The 22,387-nt window shown below is 43.1% G+C and overlaps 1 protein-coding gene across 1 annotated transcript in view; it reads right to left on the bottom strand.

Annotated features, from left to right (window-relative positions):
- Positions 1–6,402: 6,402 nt before the first annotated feature.
- PASD1 (PAS domain containing repressor 1) overlaps positions 6,403–22,387 on the bottom strand; it is a 66,663-nt gene continuing 50,678 nt past the window's right edge. Inside the window, exons 9-15 of the mRNA XM_032264119.1 lie at positions 19,912–20,035; positions 15,605–15,834; positions 11,939–12,090; positions 11,351–11,564; positions 10,484–10,956; positions 8,965–9,220; positions 6,403–7,130 (exon numbers count right to left, since the gene is read on the bottom strand). Of these exons, the coding sequence (XP_032120010.1) occupies positions 7,005–7,130; positions 8,965–9,220; positions 10,484–10,956; positions 11,351–11,564; positions 11,939–12,090; positions 15,605–15,834; positions 19,912–20,035 (1,575 nt within the window). The 3' untranslated portion in view covers positions 6,403–7,004. The remainder of the gene's footprint in view (positions 7,131–8,964; positions 9,221–10,483; positions 10,957–11,350; positions 11,565–11,938; positions 12,091–15,604; positions 15,835–19,911; positions 20,036–22,387) is intronic.

The following is a 22,387-nucleotide window of genomic DNA, read 5'->3' as shown; positions in this document are numbered from 1 at the left end:
CTAAGGGCCTTGAGCCTGGAAAACGTGTCTATGCCTAAGGAGGGAAATGGGAAGGCTCTGGTGGAGAGATCCCACTGACCACCAGATTGCCCCTGATGCCTCCTGTAAGCCCAGCCCATGCTACACCTGGGAACAAAAGAGAATGGAGACTGGACATGCATCTGTTCATTTATTTACTCCCTCATTCATTCACACTTTCATGTCCCCTTTCATGTGTCAGTGGAAGAAACAGACAATTATGTCTAAGGTGATAGATGGAAGAAAAAGAGGATTCAGGCAGAGTGTGCATGTTAGCTTGGGTGGCTCAGAGGATGGAGGTGCCTGTCCAAGAGAGGGGGCAGTGCAAGAGTTAAAGGAAGGAACAGTGTGCTAATAAAGACCAGATGAGAAGACCCAATTGGCCTGAGAGGAGAGAAGGGGAGGTAAATGCAACAAGGGTGGAGGTGCAGCCTGTGGTATGGCCATCCTCCCAGGGACCAGGAACCCACATTGTGTCTTCATCAGAGATGAGAAGGAGGACACAGGATTAAGAATGGCAGGGAGACAGACTGACATTTGTTCTCTCACTCATTCATTAGTTTCTTGATTCAGGAGAGCCTCTGGATTTTAGCCTAATTCTTAAGCAAGTGTCTTATCTTTGTCTTTATATTCCAGTGAATCAGAAGAGACAGGGAGCAGTAAAGTGATTTGCCCAGGGTTTAACAGTAGAGGGGTAGCAGATAGAAGCCTAAACCCAATTCAATATCTTGTCTCCATTGGCACCACATCCTACATGGAAACTGGTGGGCACTGCCTACTGACAAGTGAAGGGAAAAATAAAAGTGCAGCACTTAACTTAGTGGGTGGACCCATCCTCCTGTCTTCAGTCTTCCACTGTCCCATTACCCCTTTTGTGGGCAGTCCCAGGTTGCCTTTCCTAGCAGACCACACGTTCAAAGTTTGGGACATAAATGGCCACAAGAGCATGGCTCTTACCTACAGCCCTGAGCCTCTTTCTCTGCTGAAGTCTGCCCCACTTCTGGTAAGCCAAATTTTCAGCCCGTCTCGCACCTACCTTCCCCACAGGCTAGAACTGGAAATAGACTGCACAAACACTTGACTGCACTATTCTAAATACTGCAATTTGTCTGTCCTGTCAGCCGACCTTTGCCTCTCTGTATTTGACATGTTTTGATTCTGCAGGATTGTGGGTTTTGTTTCATCAACAAGGTGACTAGGTGGTTAATTACCCTTTGACCTTTGGGGTCACGGCCTCCATCTGGACAGGAAATATCCATGGCTCCAGGAGTTTTGGGCCTCTTGGCATTTGTCACAGTCAATTCCCCCTATACTTCCCCACACTCCCCACCATCTCCCTGCAGTGGTCCTGACTTCCATATGCCACAAAGGGATTTGCAGAGACTAATCATAGTCACCACCAGGGATGCTCACCAACTTGTATGCATTGCTTTACACTTCATAACTTACACCCTGCTGTCTCATCTACCAAGTTCCCTTGTGCCCCCAGCCCCATAGGAACGTTGTAGTCCCAGGGTCAGAACTGCACCCCCATTGCAGGGCATGCCAGCAGGTCTGACGGTCCCTCATTGAGGAGTTCAGCCCTGAGGAAGAAGCCTGAGGAAGGGCTGCAAGGTTTCTGGTTAATGTTCAGAAGCTTAAGAACAGCTCTACCTAAATGGAAAATGAGCAGAGGAGGAAGGCTTTCCTGGGGCCTGAGAGCTGTGAACATTCATAGCGGGAAGTCTCACCTGCAAGGTGCTATGTTATGTGTGGGTATCCAAGATCTGTCCCAATCTCTGCCCACTGTAGCTCAGTGTAGAAGGGCAATGGCCTGTGTGCTCCAAATAAGGCACAGGAGGCAGTAGGGGCACATGGAGCAGGGCTCCTTCCCAGCCAGGATCTGCATGGTGGTGAGCAAGGGTTGAAAATGTAGAGCTGGGAGGCAAGGGCATTCAAGCATACAGAATAGTGACAAACATACAAGGGCAGAAAGGCCCAGGGAGTCTATGAAACCCAAGGGCTCAGGGGACTGGGGGCAAAGTGCATGACTGGAGAAGAGAAATGCAGCTGCAGAGGAAGGGCAAGGCCAGGTCGGATGGAGAACCTGGATTCTATTTGATAGGCAATGGAGAACCACTCAACGCTGTCTTCCCTGCCCATTAAAACAAACCAAATAAAAATCCCAATTATTTAATATCCCCTAGGGAATATTTAATTTGTTCCTAGCTGCAAACCGGAGAGTCTTTATTAAGGTTGATGTAGCCCATTTTAAGAGATGGGGTAGAGTAGGCTGCAATCTTCGTTGAGGGTAGAGTGGCATTCCAAGGCATTGGAGGACCAGCTCCCTCCTTTCCCCTCCTAGGTAGTTTGGCTTGAAGCAGCAGTTCCCGGTTCCCATGTCTGCCCGACCCGCTTCCCGTCACTCCAGCCTTTCTTCCCCAACCTTTCCTTCCCAGTGATTTTGGCAGAGATGAACAAAACTCATATCCAAGAACATTCTACAGCTACCTTCCTTTTCATTGTCTTCAAAATATACTTCAAAACACACTGAAGACACCACATTGGGCATCAGCCCATGCTGTGCTGTGTGCTACAAACATGAACTGGGGCTGGTAGTTTTAATAACATTCTTCCTTCTTTATTAGAAAATGCTCTTGGGAATCAGAATATTTATGAATGTTTGATGTGTTTAGAAAACGTGAATATTCAGCTTCAAGTCTGTGCATGCAATGTTCTATTATGTACAGACTGAGCACTGCTCAATGAGGAGTGCTGTTCTGCCCACCTGGTGATGAACTGATGTGGAGGTTGCAGTGGCTGTTTCTGGAAGCTCTGCCATGTGTCGTGGCTGGCCTACCTCTGTCATGGTCTTCCAATTTCCCCTACCCTACCAGCCCACATGCAAGTGCAACTCTTGCACTTTTCCAGACAGGTAAAGCCAATTTGGCTTCATGCTGGAGAGGTAAAGAAATGCAAACTGAACTACCATCAACTTGTAGGAGAATGAAAAGGGCCCAGTACTGCCCACTTTCAATCCTGGGGCTGCTAGTGGCTGTGTCGACGGGTGGAGGAAGGCCTGGGCTTGGGCCTCCTTTTCTGGCATGGCATTGGATCTGGAGGTGGTATCGGCGGTTCTGCTGGAAGGAACGGGAGGGGAAAGAAGGGATGGGTTCCTGCTGCAGGATCCCTGTGCCAACAAACTTGCAGTGCTTTGGCCCCTCTGGGCCTCTACACTATCAAAAGGGAAGCTCGTGCAGGCTGGGCTGCTATAGCAAGTCAGGAGGCCACATCCCAGCAGAGGCCAGGAACCTCTGGGAACAGGCAGCCCTTTTGGCCAAAGCCAGGTACTCAGCCATCTAGTAGTGTGTGAGCCACTGTGCTCAAAGCATGAGACAGAATGCTGCTGGAACTCTGAGGACACCCAAGAAGGAGGCTGCCACCCATCAGCCAAGGCTAGAGGTGCTGGGAGTGGGGTCTTGCACTCAAGGACTGCTGCACCTTCAGATTTGCCCTCCTAACCTCTTAATTGGGGTCAGCCTGGCCTTGGGCTGCTGGTGAGACATGTCGTCACCCACCGTTCTCTCCCTCACCCCCAAGAAGAGCCTGAGGGTAAAGAAGGGGTACATTGTGTGCATGCAGTATGTGAGGATAGAAGGGAGACCAAGGGACAGAAAATGTTTGTCCAGAGTAGTTCCAGATGAAGCAATCATTTGAAGATTTACCTGGCGAAACTTTGTGGTATGAATGGCAGAGTCCCCCAGAGCCTCATGGAGCAGCCTAGCACAGACCATGGGGACAGCCATACTGCCTTCAAGTGTGAGCTGTGACCCTGAAAGCTTGGTCTATGACAGGCCTTCTTGACCCAAGCTGTGCCCAGACTTCTCTCTTACCCTGGGCAAGGCTGGTATAAGCCCTGTTGCTTAGTTTTCACACTGCCATCCTTGTGCCTTGTCTGCCTCTCCGAAAACCCTGGACTGTTCTCCCTGGTGCTCTGGAGCTGGGGGAATTACAGCTCATGCCTGGGACAATGAGCAAAAAGATAAGCACCAACTGAGTCCAGGCAGAGATACTGATCTGCTAAGGCAGCCAAGGGTAAGGTGTCTAGGCCAGGAGCAAGCTGGAACAGGCCTGCCAGCGGCACCACGAATGCCTTAAAACAGGGGTTCAACCCTGGAACTGCATAAGTGGTCACAGAGCATTCACTCATCAGAGTTTGACTTTAGTAATTCACAACACAACTGGACAGTCTGGCACAGGAGCACTGGTTCTGGGCTTTTGGTCCCTGTAACCCATTCTTACCCTCAATGAAAAGATGGATTGTCCTTGGAGCTACTCCTGAGAGGATTTCTAGGTAAAAGCAGACCAAGTCAGCCACCAATCCCTCTGGTTGCCTGGCTCCAGGGCTGACCTATGAGGTAAGCAGTTGACTAGTGGGTGACTACAGACTCTCCCAGTTCAGATAAACCCTAGCCCAGGCACACTCTAAACACTGAATTCAAACAACAACCCCAGCCTAATGTCTCCAGCCTCCACGGCTTTCACAGTGCCTCTCCCTAAGGCTGTTTTAGCTCTACCATTCCATTCATGTGTCCTCATCTGCTCTAAGAGCTAGGTGGGAAAGACATTATCTCCTCCAAACTCCCTTTTATTCATATAGAGAAAGTGAGGCCCAGAGAACTTAAGTGATGAACCTGAGGTAAAACTGAGCCTATAATTGGGAGCTACTGATGCTGCCCAGTAAACCCCTGAGCCTCCCCCGTGACCAGAATTCTACCAGGCTGGCTGAGTAGCTGGAAGGGGTTCACATATCACTACCACCATTCCTTCCCCTGCTCCAGTTGTAGGCCTCCACTGTGCATGCCAGCAGTCAGTGCCCTCGTACTCCCTTGCACACGTTCCTCATTCCTCTGACAGATGTGGCTTGGTTTTCCAATTGTACAGTCCTGCACATTCAGGAGGGGAGGTGACGGCAGGTGTGGCTGCTTCTGCCTCTTAGCTGCATTTGGCCTGTCAAGAGACTTCTTGCCAACAGCTGAGAATGCCAGACACTTCCAACTCTTCCTGTCCCTTGTCACAGAGGGTATAAAGAATGTCTCTAAACTCTACTTCTGTCTCCTCTGGTGCCACCGTTAACTGGCTCTTAGCAATGTTCTGCATCTGATGATTGTGAGGGGAGGTTTACCTCTATGGGTCAGTGGGTGACTCTGACAACCAACTGAGCCATCAGCTATCCTTTCCCAGTGGCTGCAAAGGGACACACCTGAGAACAGCCTGTGTGTTTTCATCAGCTTAGGCTACCATAGCAACATACCATTGACTGGGTAGCTTCAGCAACAGCATGCATTTCTCAGTTCTAAAGGCTGTGAAGTCCGAGATCAAGGCTTTGGCAAGGTAGGTTTTGTCCTGGAGCGTCTTTCCTTGGCTTGCATGCAGCCACCATCTCGCTGTGTGCTCACATGACCTCTTGCATGCATGTACGTACATGTGTGCATGCATGTGCCCATGTGCATGTGCAGGGGCCTGGGGGGCACAGCAACGTTCCTAGTGTTTCTTTTTTTAAGGGCAGTAATCCCATCATGATAGTCCCACCCTAGTGACCTCATCTACCCTTAATCACCCCCATCAAAGGTGCCATCTTCAAACAAACACCCTGACACTGGGTGGTTACAGCTTCAATATATGAATCTGGGGTGGGGCACAAACATTCAGTCCATAAAACCATGGTAGAGATACTTCCTAAGGAATCTCAGGCTCCTCCTGTGGTGTGAGGCCTAATGTGCCTCCTTTATTTTAACTTGCCACTAGAGACTGGGGTTTCCCTTGCTTTTTCCCAGCAATGGTTCATTACCTTAAGAAAGGCACACAATGACCCCTGGTTTGGCTATCCAAGCCTCTGTCTACACCATGCAGACAACTGCGAAGATGTCCTTCTTGGTGCCTGACTAGTAAGAAAAATCATTTTCCCTCTAAGGGGTACCTCTATCCATTAAAAAGTCTACTGATGGGAGAGAAAGAACCCACATGTAAAAAGAATGGGTACACTGTCTTTTAGTGTTAAGGCTTACTTCTGAGGTAATATGTGAGGCACAAACACCATCTACCCTGAGAAGGTAGCCCCTAGGCCAACTGTTTCAAAGCTCAGTGGGCTTGTGGCTGCCCTTGTTGTCAATGAAGGAATCAGCATGCCTGAGCTACACAAAGAAAGGCTACACAGCAGGCCTGGGCACATGGCCATATGTGAAGGCAGCAGTCGCTGGTCTCTGCAAATGCGGCATGGAGCCGAGGTGTGAACCAGAGACAGGGGAGCAGGATCCTCAAAAGGGCCTAACTGTAGGAAATGAGCCCTTCACCAGGGACTTTGGCACAGTCGGGTTCCAAACATCACTCATCAACTCACAAAGCTCCAGTGAATGTAAACGTTTATTAAGCAAGGAAGCCATAATTATTTAAGCTCTTAAGTGCTTCCATTGAGCTGATTTCAGGTTCCCTTAGTTGGAGTCCCATTCTGTCTGGGCTTCTCCAGCAAGACTATGGAGGGAAGGCAGGGCTTGATCATCAGGGTCAAGACTTCAGAATTCTTGTGGCTAAGACAAAACAGCCTCTAGATTTACTGGATTAAAAAGGACTCTGGCATTTTTTTTTCTTTTTTCTTTGTGTTGAAAAATTTGAGCAAACTCTCAGCACACTACCTTCCTGTGGTGGAATATGGATATGCAAAGCAGGACACAGGGCAGATGGGACACCAGAGCCAGCTGTGGCTGCCTGCTGGCACACCCTAGCATACTACGGATCACAGGCTGCCTCTGCAGCATAACTTCCAGGAAACAGGCTGTGCTTAATAAACAATTACAAACATAATCTATCAGGAAACAATTATTTCTCTAACCCCAACCCCTACTCCAAGGGATTTTATGCACCTTGAAGGTCCCCTGGTCATGCAGACCTCATTGGCTTGGCCCCACCCCCATTTCCCCTCATCGTTGGTCATGAAAGTACTGCTAGCGCTACTTGTTTGAGCCAGGCTGCTCCTCAGGTGTCAAGTATCTCATCTGGTCTGGCTGGTATGCAGCAGGGCCTTGGAAAGCCTGTTGACTAGGAGGTTCCTCGTCTCCTATGTCAGAAACTTGCACCTGCCAGGAAAAAGTGAAATAAGGTGGAATGTTTTACTAGAGTTCATGGGCCCATTTTTTGGTGGTGGGAGGATCCCTTTAGTTCAAATAGGCAAGCTGCTGAGAAATACCTCTTTGGAACATGAGCCTTCAAGGTGATGGTAGGCGGGAGAGCTGGAGAAGATGACGTTCATCTGCTCCTCTCTCTCCCAACAGCATCTTGGCTTAAAGAGCAGCAGAAGCAGACCCAGACTTTCTCAAAGTTGCCTTAAAGCTCCTGGGTCTGTGTCTGGCCTTCCCTTTTCCAGCTTCTCTGCCAGCCATGGCCAGCCAAGGCCACTAGTCTTGGGCCTTGGACTCAGTGATTTCCATGCTGACTCTGATTTGCAGCTAATTGACCCACTTTAACAAAATGGCAGAAGAGGTACCAATCCACACTGGAGTGTGGAGGAGAGAGGAAGAATGAATACAAAGATGGTGTTACAAAGTGTTGGCTGTGGAGGTCTTTTCTGGTTAGGGAGGAGGGATTCCTTGGGTTATGTTGCAAGGTGATGCAAGATTTCAGTGAGTGGGACTCAAGGGGGTGGAGAAGACACCGGGAGCACAAGGAGCATGGCTGGGCTCTGGGCAGACAGCTGGAGGTGTCTGGGAACTTGTAGGTAGAAAGGTTCCAGAAGGCAGTAGGGATAAGCCAGGGCAGGGTAGTGAGGGCTGGGACGCTAAGAGGAGGAGCTTAGGCTTCATTCTGAGGATAGCAGTGAGCCCTTGAGGATTTGTGGCCAGGGAAGCTCTGACATGGTCCTGCCCTTGGCTCTTCCACTGCTTTCTTCCAGCTGAGCAACCTTGCAGAATCTGACCTTCCCCACTTCCCTGGGCTATGTGCTCAGCCTTGTGCTGGTTTGGCCTCTCAGGATCCCCTCTAGGAGGGAAAGTGCCTCAAAAATAGGCATAAAGGCATGAAAAGTTCTCAACAAAGTCTGGCTTGGTAACGGAACCACAGGACCTATTTCCCCCTCTGATCTCTCCATGTGAGCAGTCCCTCTAAGTGACCAAGTTTCTTGCAGTACTGGTGGCACGGATGATCAAGGTGTATATGTGAAAATAATCATGCCTTTGCTTGCTTAAAATATTTAAACTCCTTTTTGCCTTAGCTTACTATTTCTTGTGGTTGTTTTGGTTTAGTTTTTTGTTTGAAGAAAAAAAAGGTTAAGCTATAGTAAGATTTTTAAAGCTACAGTGAAAACACCTTTTGTAAGTTCAGCTCATTAGTGAAATTTGTGTGTGGGGAGTCCCCACATGGCCTGCTGGGAGCAAAACCTGCTATGTAACTGCCATCTGGACCAGCTTCTATCCTGGAAACATGGTCACTGCAGATGGTCCCCAAGGTAGGCCTGCCCTTCAGAATACAGGTTACCCCATAGACGGATACCAAACACATTAAACAGAGGGGCCCTAGGTTTATTTTTAGTGCAAGGAAACATACTTACACTAGGTCCTAGATTTTGTAGCAGAACTAAAGATCCATAAATCTGGCAAGAGGCTTGGGATCAGACAATGAGCTCAGATTCAAAAAATGGCATGGCTCACTTTGCCCATGTAACATACTTTTGAGAGAAGTTTCAGTCAGATTGCATCCAAGATCCACTAGGCCAGTTCACTTTTTTGAGGAACCCTGCAGAGAATACTTTTACTCAGCAATGAGTGCTACCGTCGTGTGAGTAACTGCCCTCAAGTGTATTCAGCTTTGAAGTCTGGCTCTCACACACAGCATGCTCTTGGGGTGTGTGTTATGAGGAAAGGGCCCAGAATCCCTGTTGACCTGTGCTGGAAGGAAAAGGAGAAGGCTGTAGCATACCTGACGGTAGATGGGTTGGCTGTGCATGGTGCCCTGCTCATCGCAAGTCCAAGTATTCAGTTGGATAACAACTTGATCGCATGGATCAGACAGCTGTTCCCAAATATGGACGTAATCCTGTGGGATCTCCACGGTGCTTATGGTTGAGTCTGAACTTATGGGAGTAATGCTGGAAGAAGAAATTGCCTCAGAGTTTGGGGTATCTACCAATGGCAGGTGGCTCATAGTGGGCTCCTGATTCTCCTCAGGATGAAAACTGTAAGAGAAATAATCTGTTGCAGTGACATGGATCTGGACATAACCGATGAGACACCCACATGGTCATCAGTAGGTGCTTCAGGCACATTTGGTTTGTAGCCACACCACAGGATTTACTTGTTTGTATTCTCACTTTGGGCTGACTAAGACTCAACTTGTCAAAGGAAAGTGAATGTAGACACTGAAAGAAATTACAATCCCTTGTCTCAAATGGTTTTATTTAAATTACTTGGACAGTCTTGATTCTGCCACAACTATGCTCTCTGTGGCCTTGGGCAAGTCATTTCATCTACCTTGAAAGAACTCAGGAAGCTAGTGGCTGAGCAGAGACTGTAAGGCAGATTTCCAAACTCCAAATCCAGTGCTCTCTACACAACCCTAAGCCTGGAAGTCTTGTGATCAATATAGATTTTTGAGCCCCATCCAGGCTCTGAATCTATACTTTCCACACCCTCCTCAGGTGGATTCTGATGATCAGGTCAGGTGGGCAATATGGCCCTAAAGCAGTCTACGTGTCAAAGTCACTGATTCTAAATAAAAGCCCAGAAGGAAGTCCGGAGAGCTTTGGGAGACCCGTCTCAGAAACCTAGTATTCATTCAAAACTATTTAGTGGGCCCCCGCTATGTGCTAAGCAATCCTTTCATTGCTGAGCAGAACCTTCTCTTTCTAGCACTTGAAGCTGAAGACCTTATTATCGAGCAGAAATGTGTTTGTGTCCTTATACTCCCACTCAGGACTCAACCTTCACGTGTTCTTGGCTGATCTCAGCAATTTAGCAATTGTTTCACTCTCACTTCCCTCCTACTTTTCATAAATGCTATGGAGATACCTGCACTTGGTCTAGTGGAATCACCAGATTCCAGGAAAGTTAGAGAATGAAACTGGAAGCCCAGAAGTTATTCAGCTTTGGACACAAAAGACTTGTCCATAGATGCCCTGTGCAACAGACCGGGCTTGGGGAATCCAACAAAGTGATTTCAAGGTTTGTGGGCTAATTCCCTAGCATTGAGGCTTCCTTATCTAGTCCTTTCTTCATGGGTACCCCTTTGTTCCATCAATGGATGCTTAGCCATGTGCTACACATGCAGAGGCATGATGGCAGTAGCCACAGAGAAGATAAGTTGAGAGCAAGCTGCTGTTGATGAGAGGGCTGCTGGTGTCACATGGACAGGTCATTTGTCTGTGGTCTCAGGCATGGGATCCAGCCATGAGGGAAAAGCAATGATCACAGCACCTATCACCATTCCATGCATGTCTTACCTTTGACTCTCATCTTCTTGTTGCCCAGAGTTTCCATCTTGACAGCCAGAGAGCTGTTGTTCAGCTACTATCTGGATAGGAACAACAATGGGTTGGGTCTGCAAAAATCTAACAGGGTTATTGCAGAGGGGCTCAGTTACACCACTTGGGTTTTGCAGGCATATCTGCAGCGTATGATTCCCCACGATGACATTACGCTTCAGTGGCTGCTCTTGCAGCTGCTGCTTCTGCTGGCCCTTCTTTGTCCCTTTCTGCAGCATCTGCCACTTCTTCTGTTCCTGCAGCTTATTCTTTCTCTGCTGCCTCTGCTCCTGCAGCTTCTTCTTCTCCTGCATCTTGTGCTCCTGTAGCTTCTTCTTCTCCTGCATCTTCTTTTGCTTCTGCACTTTCCTTTGCTCCCTCAGCTGCTGCAGCCGCTTTCGTAGCTGCCGCTGCTGCTCCTTCAGACGTTGTTCTTGCTGTGCCAGTTGCTGCTGTATCAAAAGGCAAGAGATAAAAGGACCCTGGTGTCTGCAAGAGCCTACCAGAAATTTATTTAACACTCCCATTCAATTTTCGCAAAGCAAAAGGCAACAACAGTTGAGCCTCTCTGCACATACTGTGACTGTTTACTTGTTAGACTGGATACTAGTTGCAGCCATACACCTGGCAGCGAGAGTCTGCTAATCTAGCACATATGTACATGTATGTATACATGGTCTAGCATGTGCATTCAGGTCTAGGTAGCCCAGGATTTTTTACTATCTTGGGCAAATAAATTGCAGCCAACTGGATAGCCTCTACCCCTTAAGGAGAAACAGGTGAGTCAAAGTCCTCAAGAAAACAAAATCCCCTTTCAGACACACAGTTAAAACAGCATTTCCATACCTGGGTAAAGGCAGCACAAGGTTCCTGAAGCTTCCTAGTGTTTTTGAGAGAGTTGTATAAAGATAAATCACAGAGTCGCTTGATCTCCTTGGGATGTGGGAGAGACCGCTTCACTTGCCCAGTGTGTTGTTTCTGCTGTTTCATGGGCACTGCCTCCAAAGGTTGATGATCAAGACTGACAATGTGGTGTGATGTGTTTGGCTGCTTCTGTAAGGACACAGTATCACAAAGGTCTTATTCACAGTCCACACTTTCCTTAGCGCACAAGACAAGCTGGGCATGGAGCAGGACTGCCCATAGGCAAGCCTGCAGGAAGCCTTGGCTATATGGAAGTCACACCTACCATTGCCAAGGCCTGGCTGGGCCAATCTCAGCTCTTGTAGTCAAGAGCAAAAGGGAAAAACTCTAAGTCCCCATTGGAGATCACTTTAGATATCCCATGTCACCCTGTGGGCAGCAGCTGTCACTAACTTCAGGCTCTATTGACTAACTCCTTAAGGCCTCCCAAGGTCCCTCTCTCCTCTTCCATCTGCCACTTATATAGAACGGTCTCTGACCTGAAACCTAGCAGCCTGACGTGTCTGAAACTGATTCAACATCACTTCCAGTGCATCCTGCTGGTTTTGGATGGCATCATGCAGCATCTGAGTCCTCTTTTCAAGTTGCTCCTTCAACTTCTTTATCAGGTCCAGTTCCTGGCTAATGATGCTGTATACAACTGGTGATAACAGCTGCGATGGCTGTGGGGAGGAATTACTTATGGTTCATGTACGGGGACAGTGGTTTCTCCAAGTCTTACCATAGTGTTTCACTTCAAAATTTCTGAAAGACTGAGAATGCAAATGGTAGCACTCAAATCCTGATTTCATTCATTACTAGAAAGTTTGAAAACATGGTTAGAGAATTTGGGACTTCTAGATAAGAAATGGACCATGCAGATCATTTAACCTGATTCTTTTCCCAAAAAGAAAGATGTAGAATTGGCCCAGAGACATGAAACGACCTGCCTAAAGTCCTTAGTGGAAAAGTCACAGGCCAGTGCCAAAGTATTCTACCCCTAGGTCAAATCACAAATGACAGTCCACCAATAGGGTCCCTGCTAGCAATGCAATAATGAAAATCATCAATTGGCACTTCCTCTGTTCCAGGCACTCTTCTAAGCACTGTATGAAAACTCACAGGTCTGATCTTCACAGAGCCCTGAAAAGTACATACTGTCATTGTTCTCATGAACAATTACAGTACTTAGGTGGACTCTTCTGTAGGTCCTGGAAATCTAATTTTAACTTGGATAACAGCCTCACATCTAGAAGGAAGCAAACATACAGGTTTATAAAAGTAGAGAGTGTGTTACAGGGCAAATGATGCTCCATATTGACTGGAACAGAAGGAGTAAGGCAGGTCACATATGGAGGAGAAGCCAGAGTTTTGTACAGGTTCAGGCAGCCAAGGAACTCAGATTTTATTCATTTGCCACGTGGCACTGCTGCTAGAAGGTGTGTTCTTATCAGGGATGTAACATACTCAGATCTCAGTTGTAAAACATCCCTTCTGGTACCCGTGCAGAAGATGAAGTGGTGCGACAAAGGAAGCTTGGAGTTTGGGACAAGTCAGTTATAAGGCTGTAGGAGTAATTCAAGGTAGAGATAACAGGGGCGTGGAACAAACTAGAGGTAGATGATATAAAAAGAAAAGGACACCATTTGAGAGAAATTAAGAAAACAGCAAACGCTGGTGAGGATGCGGAGAAAGGAGAATACTCATATACTGTTGGTAGGAATGTATTTGTACAGCCACTATGGAAAACAGTATGGCGATTCCTCATGTAACTAAAAATACAGCTACCATATGATCCAACAAATCCCACTGTTGGGTATACACCAGAAGAAAGGAAATCTAGATCAAAAAGATACCTGCACCCCCATGTTCATGCAGTACTATTCACAATAGCCAAAATTTGAAATTAGCCCAACAGACAAATGGCTAAAGAAAATGTGTTACCCTGATTACCCTGATTGGATCATTAAGTATTGTATACATGTATTCAAATATCACATTACCTCCAAAACCATGTACAACTATATCAAAAATAAACAAACAAAATTCTAAGAAAAAGATTAACATCCACAATATCTTAAAGTAAAATGAAGTTTGAAAAGCAATAATAAAAAAGAAACTGAGCTGGGTGTGATGGCTTGCATCTGTAATCCCAGCTACTCAGGAGGCTGATGTGGGAGAACTGCTTGAGGCACGAAACCAGCCTGGACAACAAAACAAGAACCCTGTCTCTTGAAAAACAAACACAAAAAAGGTGGATAGGACTTATCAGCTGATTGGCTGAGAGGGACAGAAAAGAGATGAGATCCTTGGAAAGGAACTATCTTTCAAGGCTGGAAGTAGGGCCTGGGAACAATTGCTATTTGCCCTGAACTGTGCTGTATACCATGCCCATAAACAAGGTCAGAGAGCCACAGTCCTGATCCATAAATAATTTACAATATTAAAATAAGAAAAAGGTCCACACACTTGCAACTTCTAGAAACCAAAAATAGACTTATACTGTGGTCCATCAATAACCTTTACGAGTAATATAAGTACATAGATGAGTTGAGAGAAAGAGAGAGAATACCCTGCAAGTTGTTTTCTCATCATTTGGAATAAAAATTATATATGTATTTTTAGTCCATTGAAAATTGTTCAAATTGTCCTTCTTTCTCTATGTATTATATGTCTCTTCCTATAAGAAAGCAGACATTCACTAGACCAAAAAAAACCCAATACACACACACACACACACACACACACCCCTCTAAACTTAGGACTGGAAGAAACAAACTTTACAGGTTATCACATCCTCTCACCCTCTCCAAGTAGGAATCTTCTCTTTGCTGTTCCTGGAAAATGGACTGCCAAACATTGGCTCTAACCTTTCCACTGAATTACAGGGGACTTGCTATTTTGAGAGGTGACCTAATCTATCTGAGAAGGGCTAATAGTGCCAGACTGCTTCCTTGATCCTCTGGAACCACATCTTCCACCTTATGACCCTTTAACTATTTAGCTGTGCTGTCCCTCACCATTATTCCCTTCTCTAGTGTCTTCAGCAACTGATTAAGATGTTTTCCAGCCCCTTCCTCATCCTGGTCTCCATCTTCCGGATACACTCCAGGTTGTTGATACATGGCATCCAGAAATAAGCCTAATACACTAGCACATGCAGAGCCAGATGACACACTTACATTGCTGGTTGTTTTGGTGATTTTTTTCAAAAAAGTAATACTCAAAAATTTAATTACAAGTTAATTCAAAAGAGAAGATAAACCTGTCAACAGTGAAAGGGGGGACCACAAATTTTGTCATAATAAGGACATAAATCAGGACAAAATGAATTTTCACAGAAATTTCCTTTTAAATATTTCAAAGGTTTTTCATGGCTGTCTGCAAATCCCTGCAAACCAAGACCATTTCAACATGGAGAAACTGAGGCTCAGGAATTTTCCAAGGCCACACTGTTGAGGCCAAACTCAATTGTGTTCTAGCCCTTAATTATTTTCATTAGATGAGAATCCCTTTGACATTAGAAATTGAGTGACTAATCTTAGGCTCAGTGACAAACGCATGCAATTCCACATTAACTGACCATAAACTCATTAGCTTGGGTTCTAATCCTGATTTTAATAATTCTGTCTAATATAAAAGATGATTGTACAAATTGGGTAGAGGAGCTACACAGAAGTTAATCCAACCATTTTTATTTCGCTTTGCACTGTACATTGGTACTAACGTTTCAAGATTGGGTATATCTAATACTCTGAAATGCATGCTCTAACCTAATAAAAATTCCACTGGGAAAACCTAGCTTGTAGTGCAGGCAGAGGGTTGGTATGAGTAGGCCAGAAGGTTGTCTTCCCTCTAGATGGTTAGCCTGCTCTAACAGGTGGTTAAGAGCAGGGCTCTTAAAAATACCACCTTTTCTTAGTAGCTAAGCTTCCTATTTGTCCTTGGGATTTCATATTAAGAAGAGCACAGGGATTTGGTACTTAGAGAACCTCCCACCTCCCTGTTTGTGAAGGTCCATTGAGTTATCAGCTGCATTTGAAAATCCAGTACAATAGAAATAGTGGTAGTTTTGAAAAAGTAACAAACATACCTTCTTCAAAGTGAAGCTGATCACAAGAGTGAAAATTTGGGCTTTGCAAGATTAGCTGTTTAGATAAATATGTGAAGCAAGTGAACTGAGACCTTCAGAGGTACCTGAGCACTGGTGCCAGCAGTCTCCAGGTCCACTGAGTCCTCTGTGTCCATGGAATCCATCAGGCCTGTCTGGTCCAACAGATCCACTAGGTTCTCTGGGTCCTGCTGGCCCTTTGGGCCCTCCTTGTCCACTGAGTCCTCCTGGTCCACCGAGAACTCCAGGTCCACTGGCTCTGCCTTGTACAACGGATTCACCTCAGGCTCAAATTGAAAACCTTGCAAGGATAATAATGTTGAGGAAGAAAGCACAGGTGAGTTCAGAACTTAAAAGCAAAAGTATTAATGCTATCAAAAAGACTGGATAAGAGAGTCATTTTACTCCATGTTAAGGATGAGGTGTGCCAGGTGCCAGGAATCATTCAGAATATTATTTTAAAAATCTGTTCATATTTGAAAATGAAGAACAGGGAGAGAGTGAAGTTACCACTGCCTGTTCTCCACCTTAAGCTAGTGCTTAAGCCCACTGCAGTTGTTAGTGTCATTTCATTCATTATAAAATTATTTTGGCTCTGCTTCTGGAGATTTGGTATCATCCAACTGATAAAACCAAATTAATCTAGTCATAAATGACTTCTGAACAATTGGGTTACCCAGAATGTGGGACCTCAGGAGTGCTCAAAGTGCTCTGGGAGGTGTTATGACATGACTTGGTTTCAGGAGCCCTGAAAAGCACAGTGGAAAACATTATTTCAATAATGTAAAATGGTACAGTCATTTTGGAAAACATTTTGTCAGTTTCTAATAAAGTTAAACACATACTTCCCAAATGACCCAGCAGTCCTACACCCAGAAGTTGAAAACGTATATGCACACAACACGAAAACTTCTATGCAAAGGTTTAAAGTAGTTTATTCACGATCAAAAAACACTTGGAAACAACCCAGATATTCTTTTACTGGTGAATGAAGTTTTAAGACCTGGTATATTCATAAGATGTCATACTACTCAGCAATAAAAGGGAATGAATCATTGATTTATGGAACCATGGATGAATCCTAAATGCATTTTGCTAAGTGAAAGGAGCTAGGCCAAAAAGGCTAGATATCATATGATTCCTCTTACATGACATTCTGGAAAAGGGAAACCTGCAGAGGTGAAACACCTCAATGGTTGTCAGGGGATGGGAAACCAAGATTGAGTACAAAGGAGGACAAAGTAATGTTGGGGATGATGGAACTATTCTGTTTGGTACTGTGGTGATGGATACATGACTCTTACCATTTGTCAAAATCAATAGAACTATATATCACAAATAGTGAATTTTGTTGTACATAAATTTGAAAATGAATTGATCAGGAGGTGGGAAAACCCAGGTGAAAATGCAGCCTGTAATAAATGAATCTACTTCTATTACAAATAAATGGCATATCCACAGTGACGGGGTGAAAAATAAAGAAGCTGACGTAGGAACTTTGGAAAACAGAGGTTTGCCTAGATGCTGCAAGGTTAAAGACAACAACAACAATAACAACAACCACCACCTGCACACTCAAACTAATTCTCAAACTTATTCCAAATGGTAAATTTGTTTCTTAAGGGATACAGGTTAGCAATTGTGAAACTACTTTTTATGAATGTTTATGCATTGAAAAAAAATCAATAAATATATGATAGATAATAAGAGCCAGGTTTACCACTGTCTGAGATACAAATTACAAATAAACACACAGAAAAGTGTAGAATGAACCCTATGGTAATGGACTGGAGTAGGAGATATCAATGAACTCCTGTTGTTGTTGTTGCTTTTGTTTGTTACATGCTGAAATAAATACAGATGGGTGTTTATGCTTGCACCCATCTGTATTTATGCACAGGTTAGTATGAATAGACATCTTTCCTGGCATTGTCCACTGAGAGGGCTTGGAAATGGTGACACACCTGTAACAATGAGTGCAACTACCACCCAGATCTTCATTTCTAAATTCCACTCTCCAAATAAAGGACCTAAGTAAGGTTCCTTAAAGAAGGGGTTGTTTTCAACAACTTGTAATAATGGAAATAAGGAAGTGAAGGGAAAAAAAAAGACGTAGACATGGTAAAAGGACAAGGGAGCCAACCTAAAAGAGCCCCATGAGCCAAAGTTGAGACAATTTTTTTAAATGATGGTATTGAATTACAAACCAAATAATTAAAAAATGCCCACGAGATCATCCTGATGTAAATGAATGAATGAATAAATGAATGAAAGAGAGACAAGAAACAACTCTTTAGTACAGCAAGATTGCAGTTTCTAAATACATAAGGAATGAGGGAAATAAAAAAATTGGCACTAGAACACCACAGGAGTAACTGCTGCAGGCCAATTCCACTGATGATGCAACAATGTGAAGGAGAGTTTAAGGAGAAACAGGAAACATTATTTGTATGTTATCAGTGTACCTCTCCTCAAATATTTGGTAAGTACAAAGGGGAAAACAGTACCACCTTAACCAAGCAATCAAGTTAACACCACCAGCAATAAAATATTCCATCATGTATATTCTGATATGATGCACTAAGGAGGGCACATCACATCTGTTGTATTCTTTCTCAAAGTGCAAGACCTCAATCTCATCTTGAAAAATCATCAGACTAGTCCAAATTGAGGGACATTCTACCAAATACCTGGCCCATGTTCTTCAAAAGTATCAGATTAAAAAAAAAAAAGAAGCAAGACTGAGACACTGTTAAAGACTGGAGTAAACTAAAAAGACGTATTGTTTAAATTCAATGAGGGATCCTGGGTTAGTTATCAGAACAGAAAAAAAAACAAAAAAACAAAACAAAACAAAAAAAAAACAACCTTTCTGGGAAAACTGAATAAAGGCTGAATCTCACTTAAAAGTTTTGCATCAATGTTAACTTCTTAGTTTTGACAGTTGTACTATGGGTATGTAAAATGTTACATTAGGGGAAGCTAAACGAAGGTTATCCTAAATGGGATCTTTCGCTTATTTTTCTATTTTTTTTTTCTGTGTGCTATTTTTGCAACTCTCTTTAAGTCCAAAATTATTTCAAGATTAAAAGTTTGGAAAAGAGAAACATCTTGATTAGGCAAAGTGACCCACTCTGTCACCTCCTACCTGCTCTTTGCAGTGTGGGGTTGCATACCGTACCATGCTATGGATGTGAACAAATTGCCCTTTAATCATAGCGTGATTTTGGGATGACCATTGAAAATATTTTGGAAAATTCTGATTTCTGGATACTTCCAGTGTTTAGATCCTTGGTTAAATCTTTCTCCTTAACTCTTTTTCCACTAAAAGCCATTTTCCAAATCAGTTTAGCATTTTTTAATTTTCTGATTCCAAGTAAACAAAGCTACTAAATTATCTATAAGTGACAGAGAGAAACCTATGAGCTACTTGACTTCTACCTTATGAGCCATAACTGCTAACCATCTCAGTATGCTCATTTTGTTGGAATAGTCATCTGTGGAAGGTTATAAGGATTTCTCGACCATTGGCTTAACAGTAGTAAATACAAATAATTATCTATAGCAAAGTTACAATGGTAAGTCCAGATAAATAGGTTTAAAGTAATCATTGCTCTTATAAATTTTAGAAATCACAATTATGAGTTCATGGAGTTTGGCCTCTCCTGCCAAAAATCAATTGTTTTTGAAGGATTTTTTAAAACACAGCTTTGAGATTGATAGCAACAATGGAAAAGTTGTTAACTAAGAGTTGTTAAGTGAAGATATTAAAATAGGATTTAAAAAACTGAAAAAAGAGTGAAATAAAAATTAAAACAAAGCTTATTATTTCTATATATGAAGATTCCACATACTGATTATTTATGACAGGATTAATTAGGAGATATGATCTGTGTTATGCATCCACCATTTCCTTAAGTTTTGTACGTTTTATACAATTATAGTTATGAAATGTCTTTCATATTGAAACTCATGAAATAAATATCACTGTTTTTTAGAGACTCACTTTCCCCTTTTATTGCCATGAAAACTCAATGACAAGAGATTTCTCTGGAATCCAAATACTGTGTCATAGCAGAATAGACTACATGAGTATAAAAAGATAAAATGCTATTCCTTCAAGGACTGAGATCCAGCATCAATTTTTAGAAGATTGAAATTACATAGGAGAGCAGACCATTTCCAAGCACTTGAAACTGTGATGAAATACTTATTTTTATTATTCTCAAATCATCACCTCAAATATTTACAGGAGATGAAGAAAGTTGGACTTCACTCTGTGATTTCACACTATTATAAATACAGCGTTATATTCATGTGAAAAACTGTAATTACCCTGTAGGTGACTATTTTTCTTCTGATAGTCCCTATCCAAATGCATAAATGTACCTACCTGCAGATTCAGGAATATTATCCAGGGAAACTGTGCTGGAGCAACAAGTTGAATCAGAATCTACAGCAGTTACACGAATGTCTTGTGGTCCACGGTGCTTAACCTGTGTAATCTCAATTTGGTCCTATAAATTTCCAAAAAAGAAAGATAGGACATTGCAATTTGGAGTTAGAATAGGAAACACAGGCAGAATACAAATTGATGCATTTCACATCACAATTTCTAACACTGCTGCAATCAACTGAAAACCTAACACAAAATCATCAAATACCTCCTTAAAAATATCGCTGGAAGATAACAAGCAGAGATTATAGATGCCACAGGTATACATTAACAAACTCAATAAGAGAAACACAGTATACATAACACTAAAAACAAAGGCATCAAAAATGTTTATAGATCAAAAGGCATGGCAAAAACAATTATGGATTTCAGTGGTGTCAGTAGGATGCTGTCATGATAGTAGCCAAGGATAGTAGTCATCTCATCTCCCATTCCTCATTATTAAACCCAAACACACTGGTTCACAGAGAAATGGGACAGCAGTGGGAGAGCTGCACCTTCACTGATAAGGCTATTTTCCCAGAGTTCCTGCACATGCATCCTAGGCTTAGAGCAAGAAAAGGCCAACTGGGGGCTGTTTAACAACCATTCCATATCTTTTGGCAGATTAAAGTTGTAAGTATTATTGGCAAAAGTACTTTTAGCAGAGAGGTGAAAAGGCCTCTAAGAGCTTCTAGTGCAATGTTATCATTTGATAGTGTCAACGAGGGTAAGGCCATATAGACAGGCAGAAGCAGAGTGAGAGAGAGAATCTATTGGCTCCAAACTCAATGCTTTTTTTCCTAAGCCTGGCTACCTTTGAGCCATTTGTTGCCTTTAACTGTGTACATGTTTCTATTGAGTGATAGTTCCTTAACAACTGGGTCTTTTTTGAATAGTCTGTGGTTCACTGTCTATATGAAATTTAAGTACCTGGTTTGGCAGTTAAATCTTTTACATCCCTTACAAAATATTGTGTTTGCTTTTGTTTTGGATTGGCTTAAGACACAGACCCACGGTGATTTTTCTACAAGGAATCTGTTTGTTGGATCACATCCCAGCATTTTAACTTCAGAAAATTGTGAAACCTCACTGTTCAAGTGATTATGTTTTATACTCCTTAAAATAAGTGATATGTTGTTGGAGATGTGACAATCTTTTCATTATTTATGATACTATGGTGAATTGGTATTCATTAAGAGGAGATATGATCTGCCTCTGTCCTCTTCCTTTGGTTCTTCTTCATAGCCATCTAACGATTTAATCACTACCTCTTTCTTTCCTGGATTCTTTTCAATATAAATTTATATTCTCAAATGTTAATTAAGATGTCCACTTTGGGTACTCATATGTTTTAGCTTATCAATATAAATGCAGTGAGCTTAAATTAACTTAAATGACAGCATCACATGCAGTAATGGTAATTGGCTTGGAAAAAAACAAAGCCAGTAAACTACTTTGGAAGCAAAAAGATACCAATTTAAAATGCAATTAGGAGTATGGTGAAAATGCATACATGGGGATAGGAAGATAATCAACATGCTTTTACAGTTTTGAGTGAAATTTTAGATTCACTTTTATTCTATAATTGTCTCCATGAATAGTGTCCTGAAGGATATGAAGAGAGAGACATGGGTTTTGAGGTTGGACATAGAGTAGGCTTCAAATGCAAACTTCAATATCTGATGGTTAGGTAAACTACAAATATGTAAAGGGAGAGGGGACAAGGGCATTCAAAAGTTTGTCCCCGGATCTTTGCATTTTCCCTGTGGTGGCTTAATGTTAAAAGTGCTCTGGCTAATTTTTAGGAGATCCTTGCATTTTACTTTTTTGGGGGTGGTGGGAAAATGGCCATAGGGATTCCAATCAAGACAGCAGATCGGACAGACATGGGCAAAATGCTAGATAAAACAGAGCAGAATTTTTTTAAAAAATATGCTCAGTTTAGAAATTGTCTCTGGACCTTATTTTTTATCTACCTGCCACTACATTTATGTGATTCCCTTTATAGAAAAATATCTCAAAAGAGTTTTTTATACACAATGCCTCCAATTCCACCATCCTCTTGTAAACCTACTCTCATCAGACATTATCTCCTTGAACCCCACTATACTCCACCAAAACTTTTGTCAAGTTTATCAATGACCTACAGGTCCTAACTCTAATGGCCATTTCTCAATTGTCAACCTACCTAATCTATCAGTGGTATTTGACATTGTTCATCATTCTTTCTTCCTGGAAATACTTTCTTCACTTTGTTTACTTCCTACCTGACTAGTCACTTGTCAGTCTCTTTTGCTAATTCCTCCTTTTTTTCACTAATCTCTTTCCTTTGAGTGTACTTCAAGGCTCAGTCCTTGGCCCTTGTTACTATCTACCTTACTGGCCATCCTCCAGGCTTACAGCTTTAAAACCATTCATGCTGATGATTCCG

The sequence above is a fragment of the Sapajus apella genome, unplaced genomic scaffold, assembly GCF_009761245.1.
Source record: "Sapajus apella isolate SASKATOON/1434 unplaced genomic scaffold, GSC_monkey_1.0 scaffold142, whole genome shotgun sequence".
Lineage (NCBI taxonomy): Eukaryota > Metazoa > Chordata > Mammalia > Primates > Cebidae > Sapajus > Sapajus apella.
The sequence above is the reverse complement of the archived record's forward strand: the minus strand, read 5'-3'. Positions and strand labels throughout refer to the sequence as shown.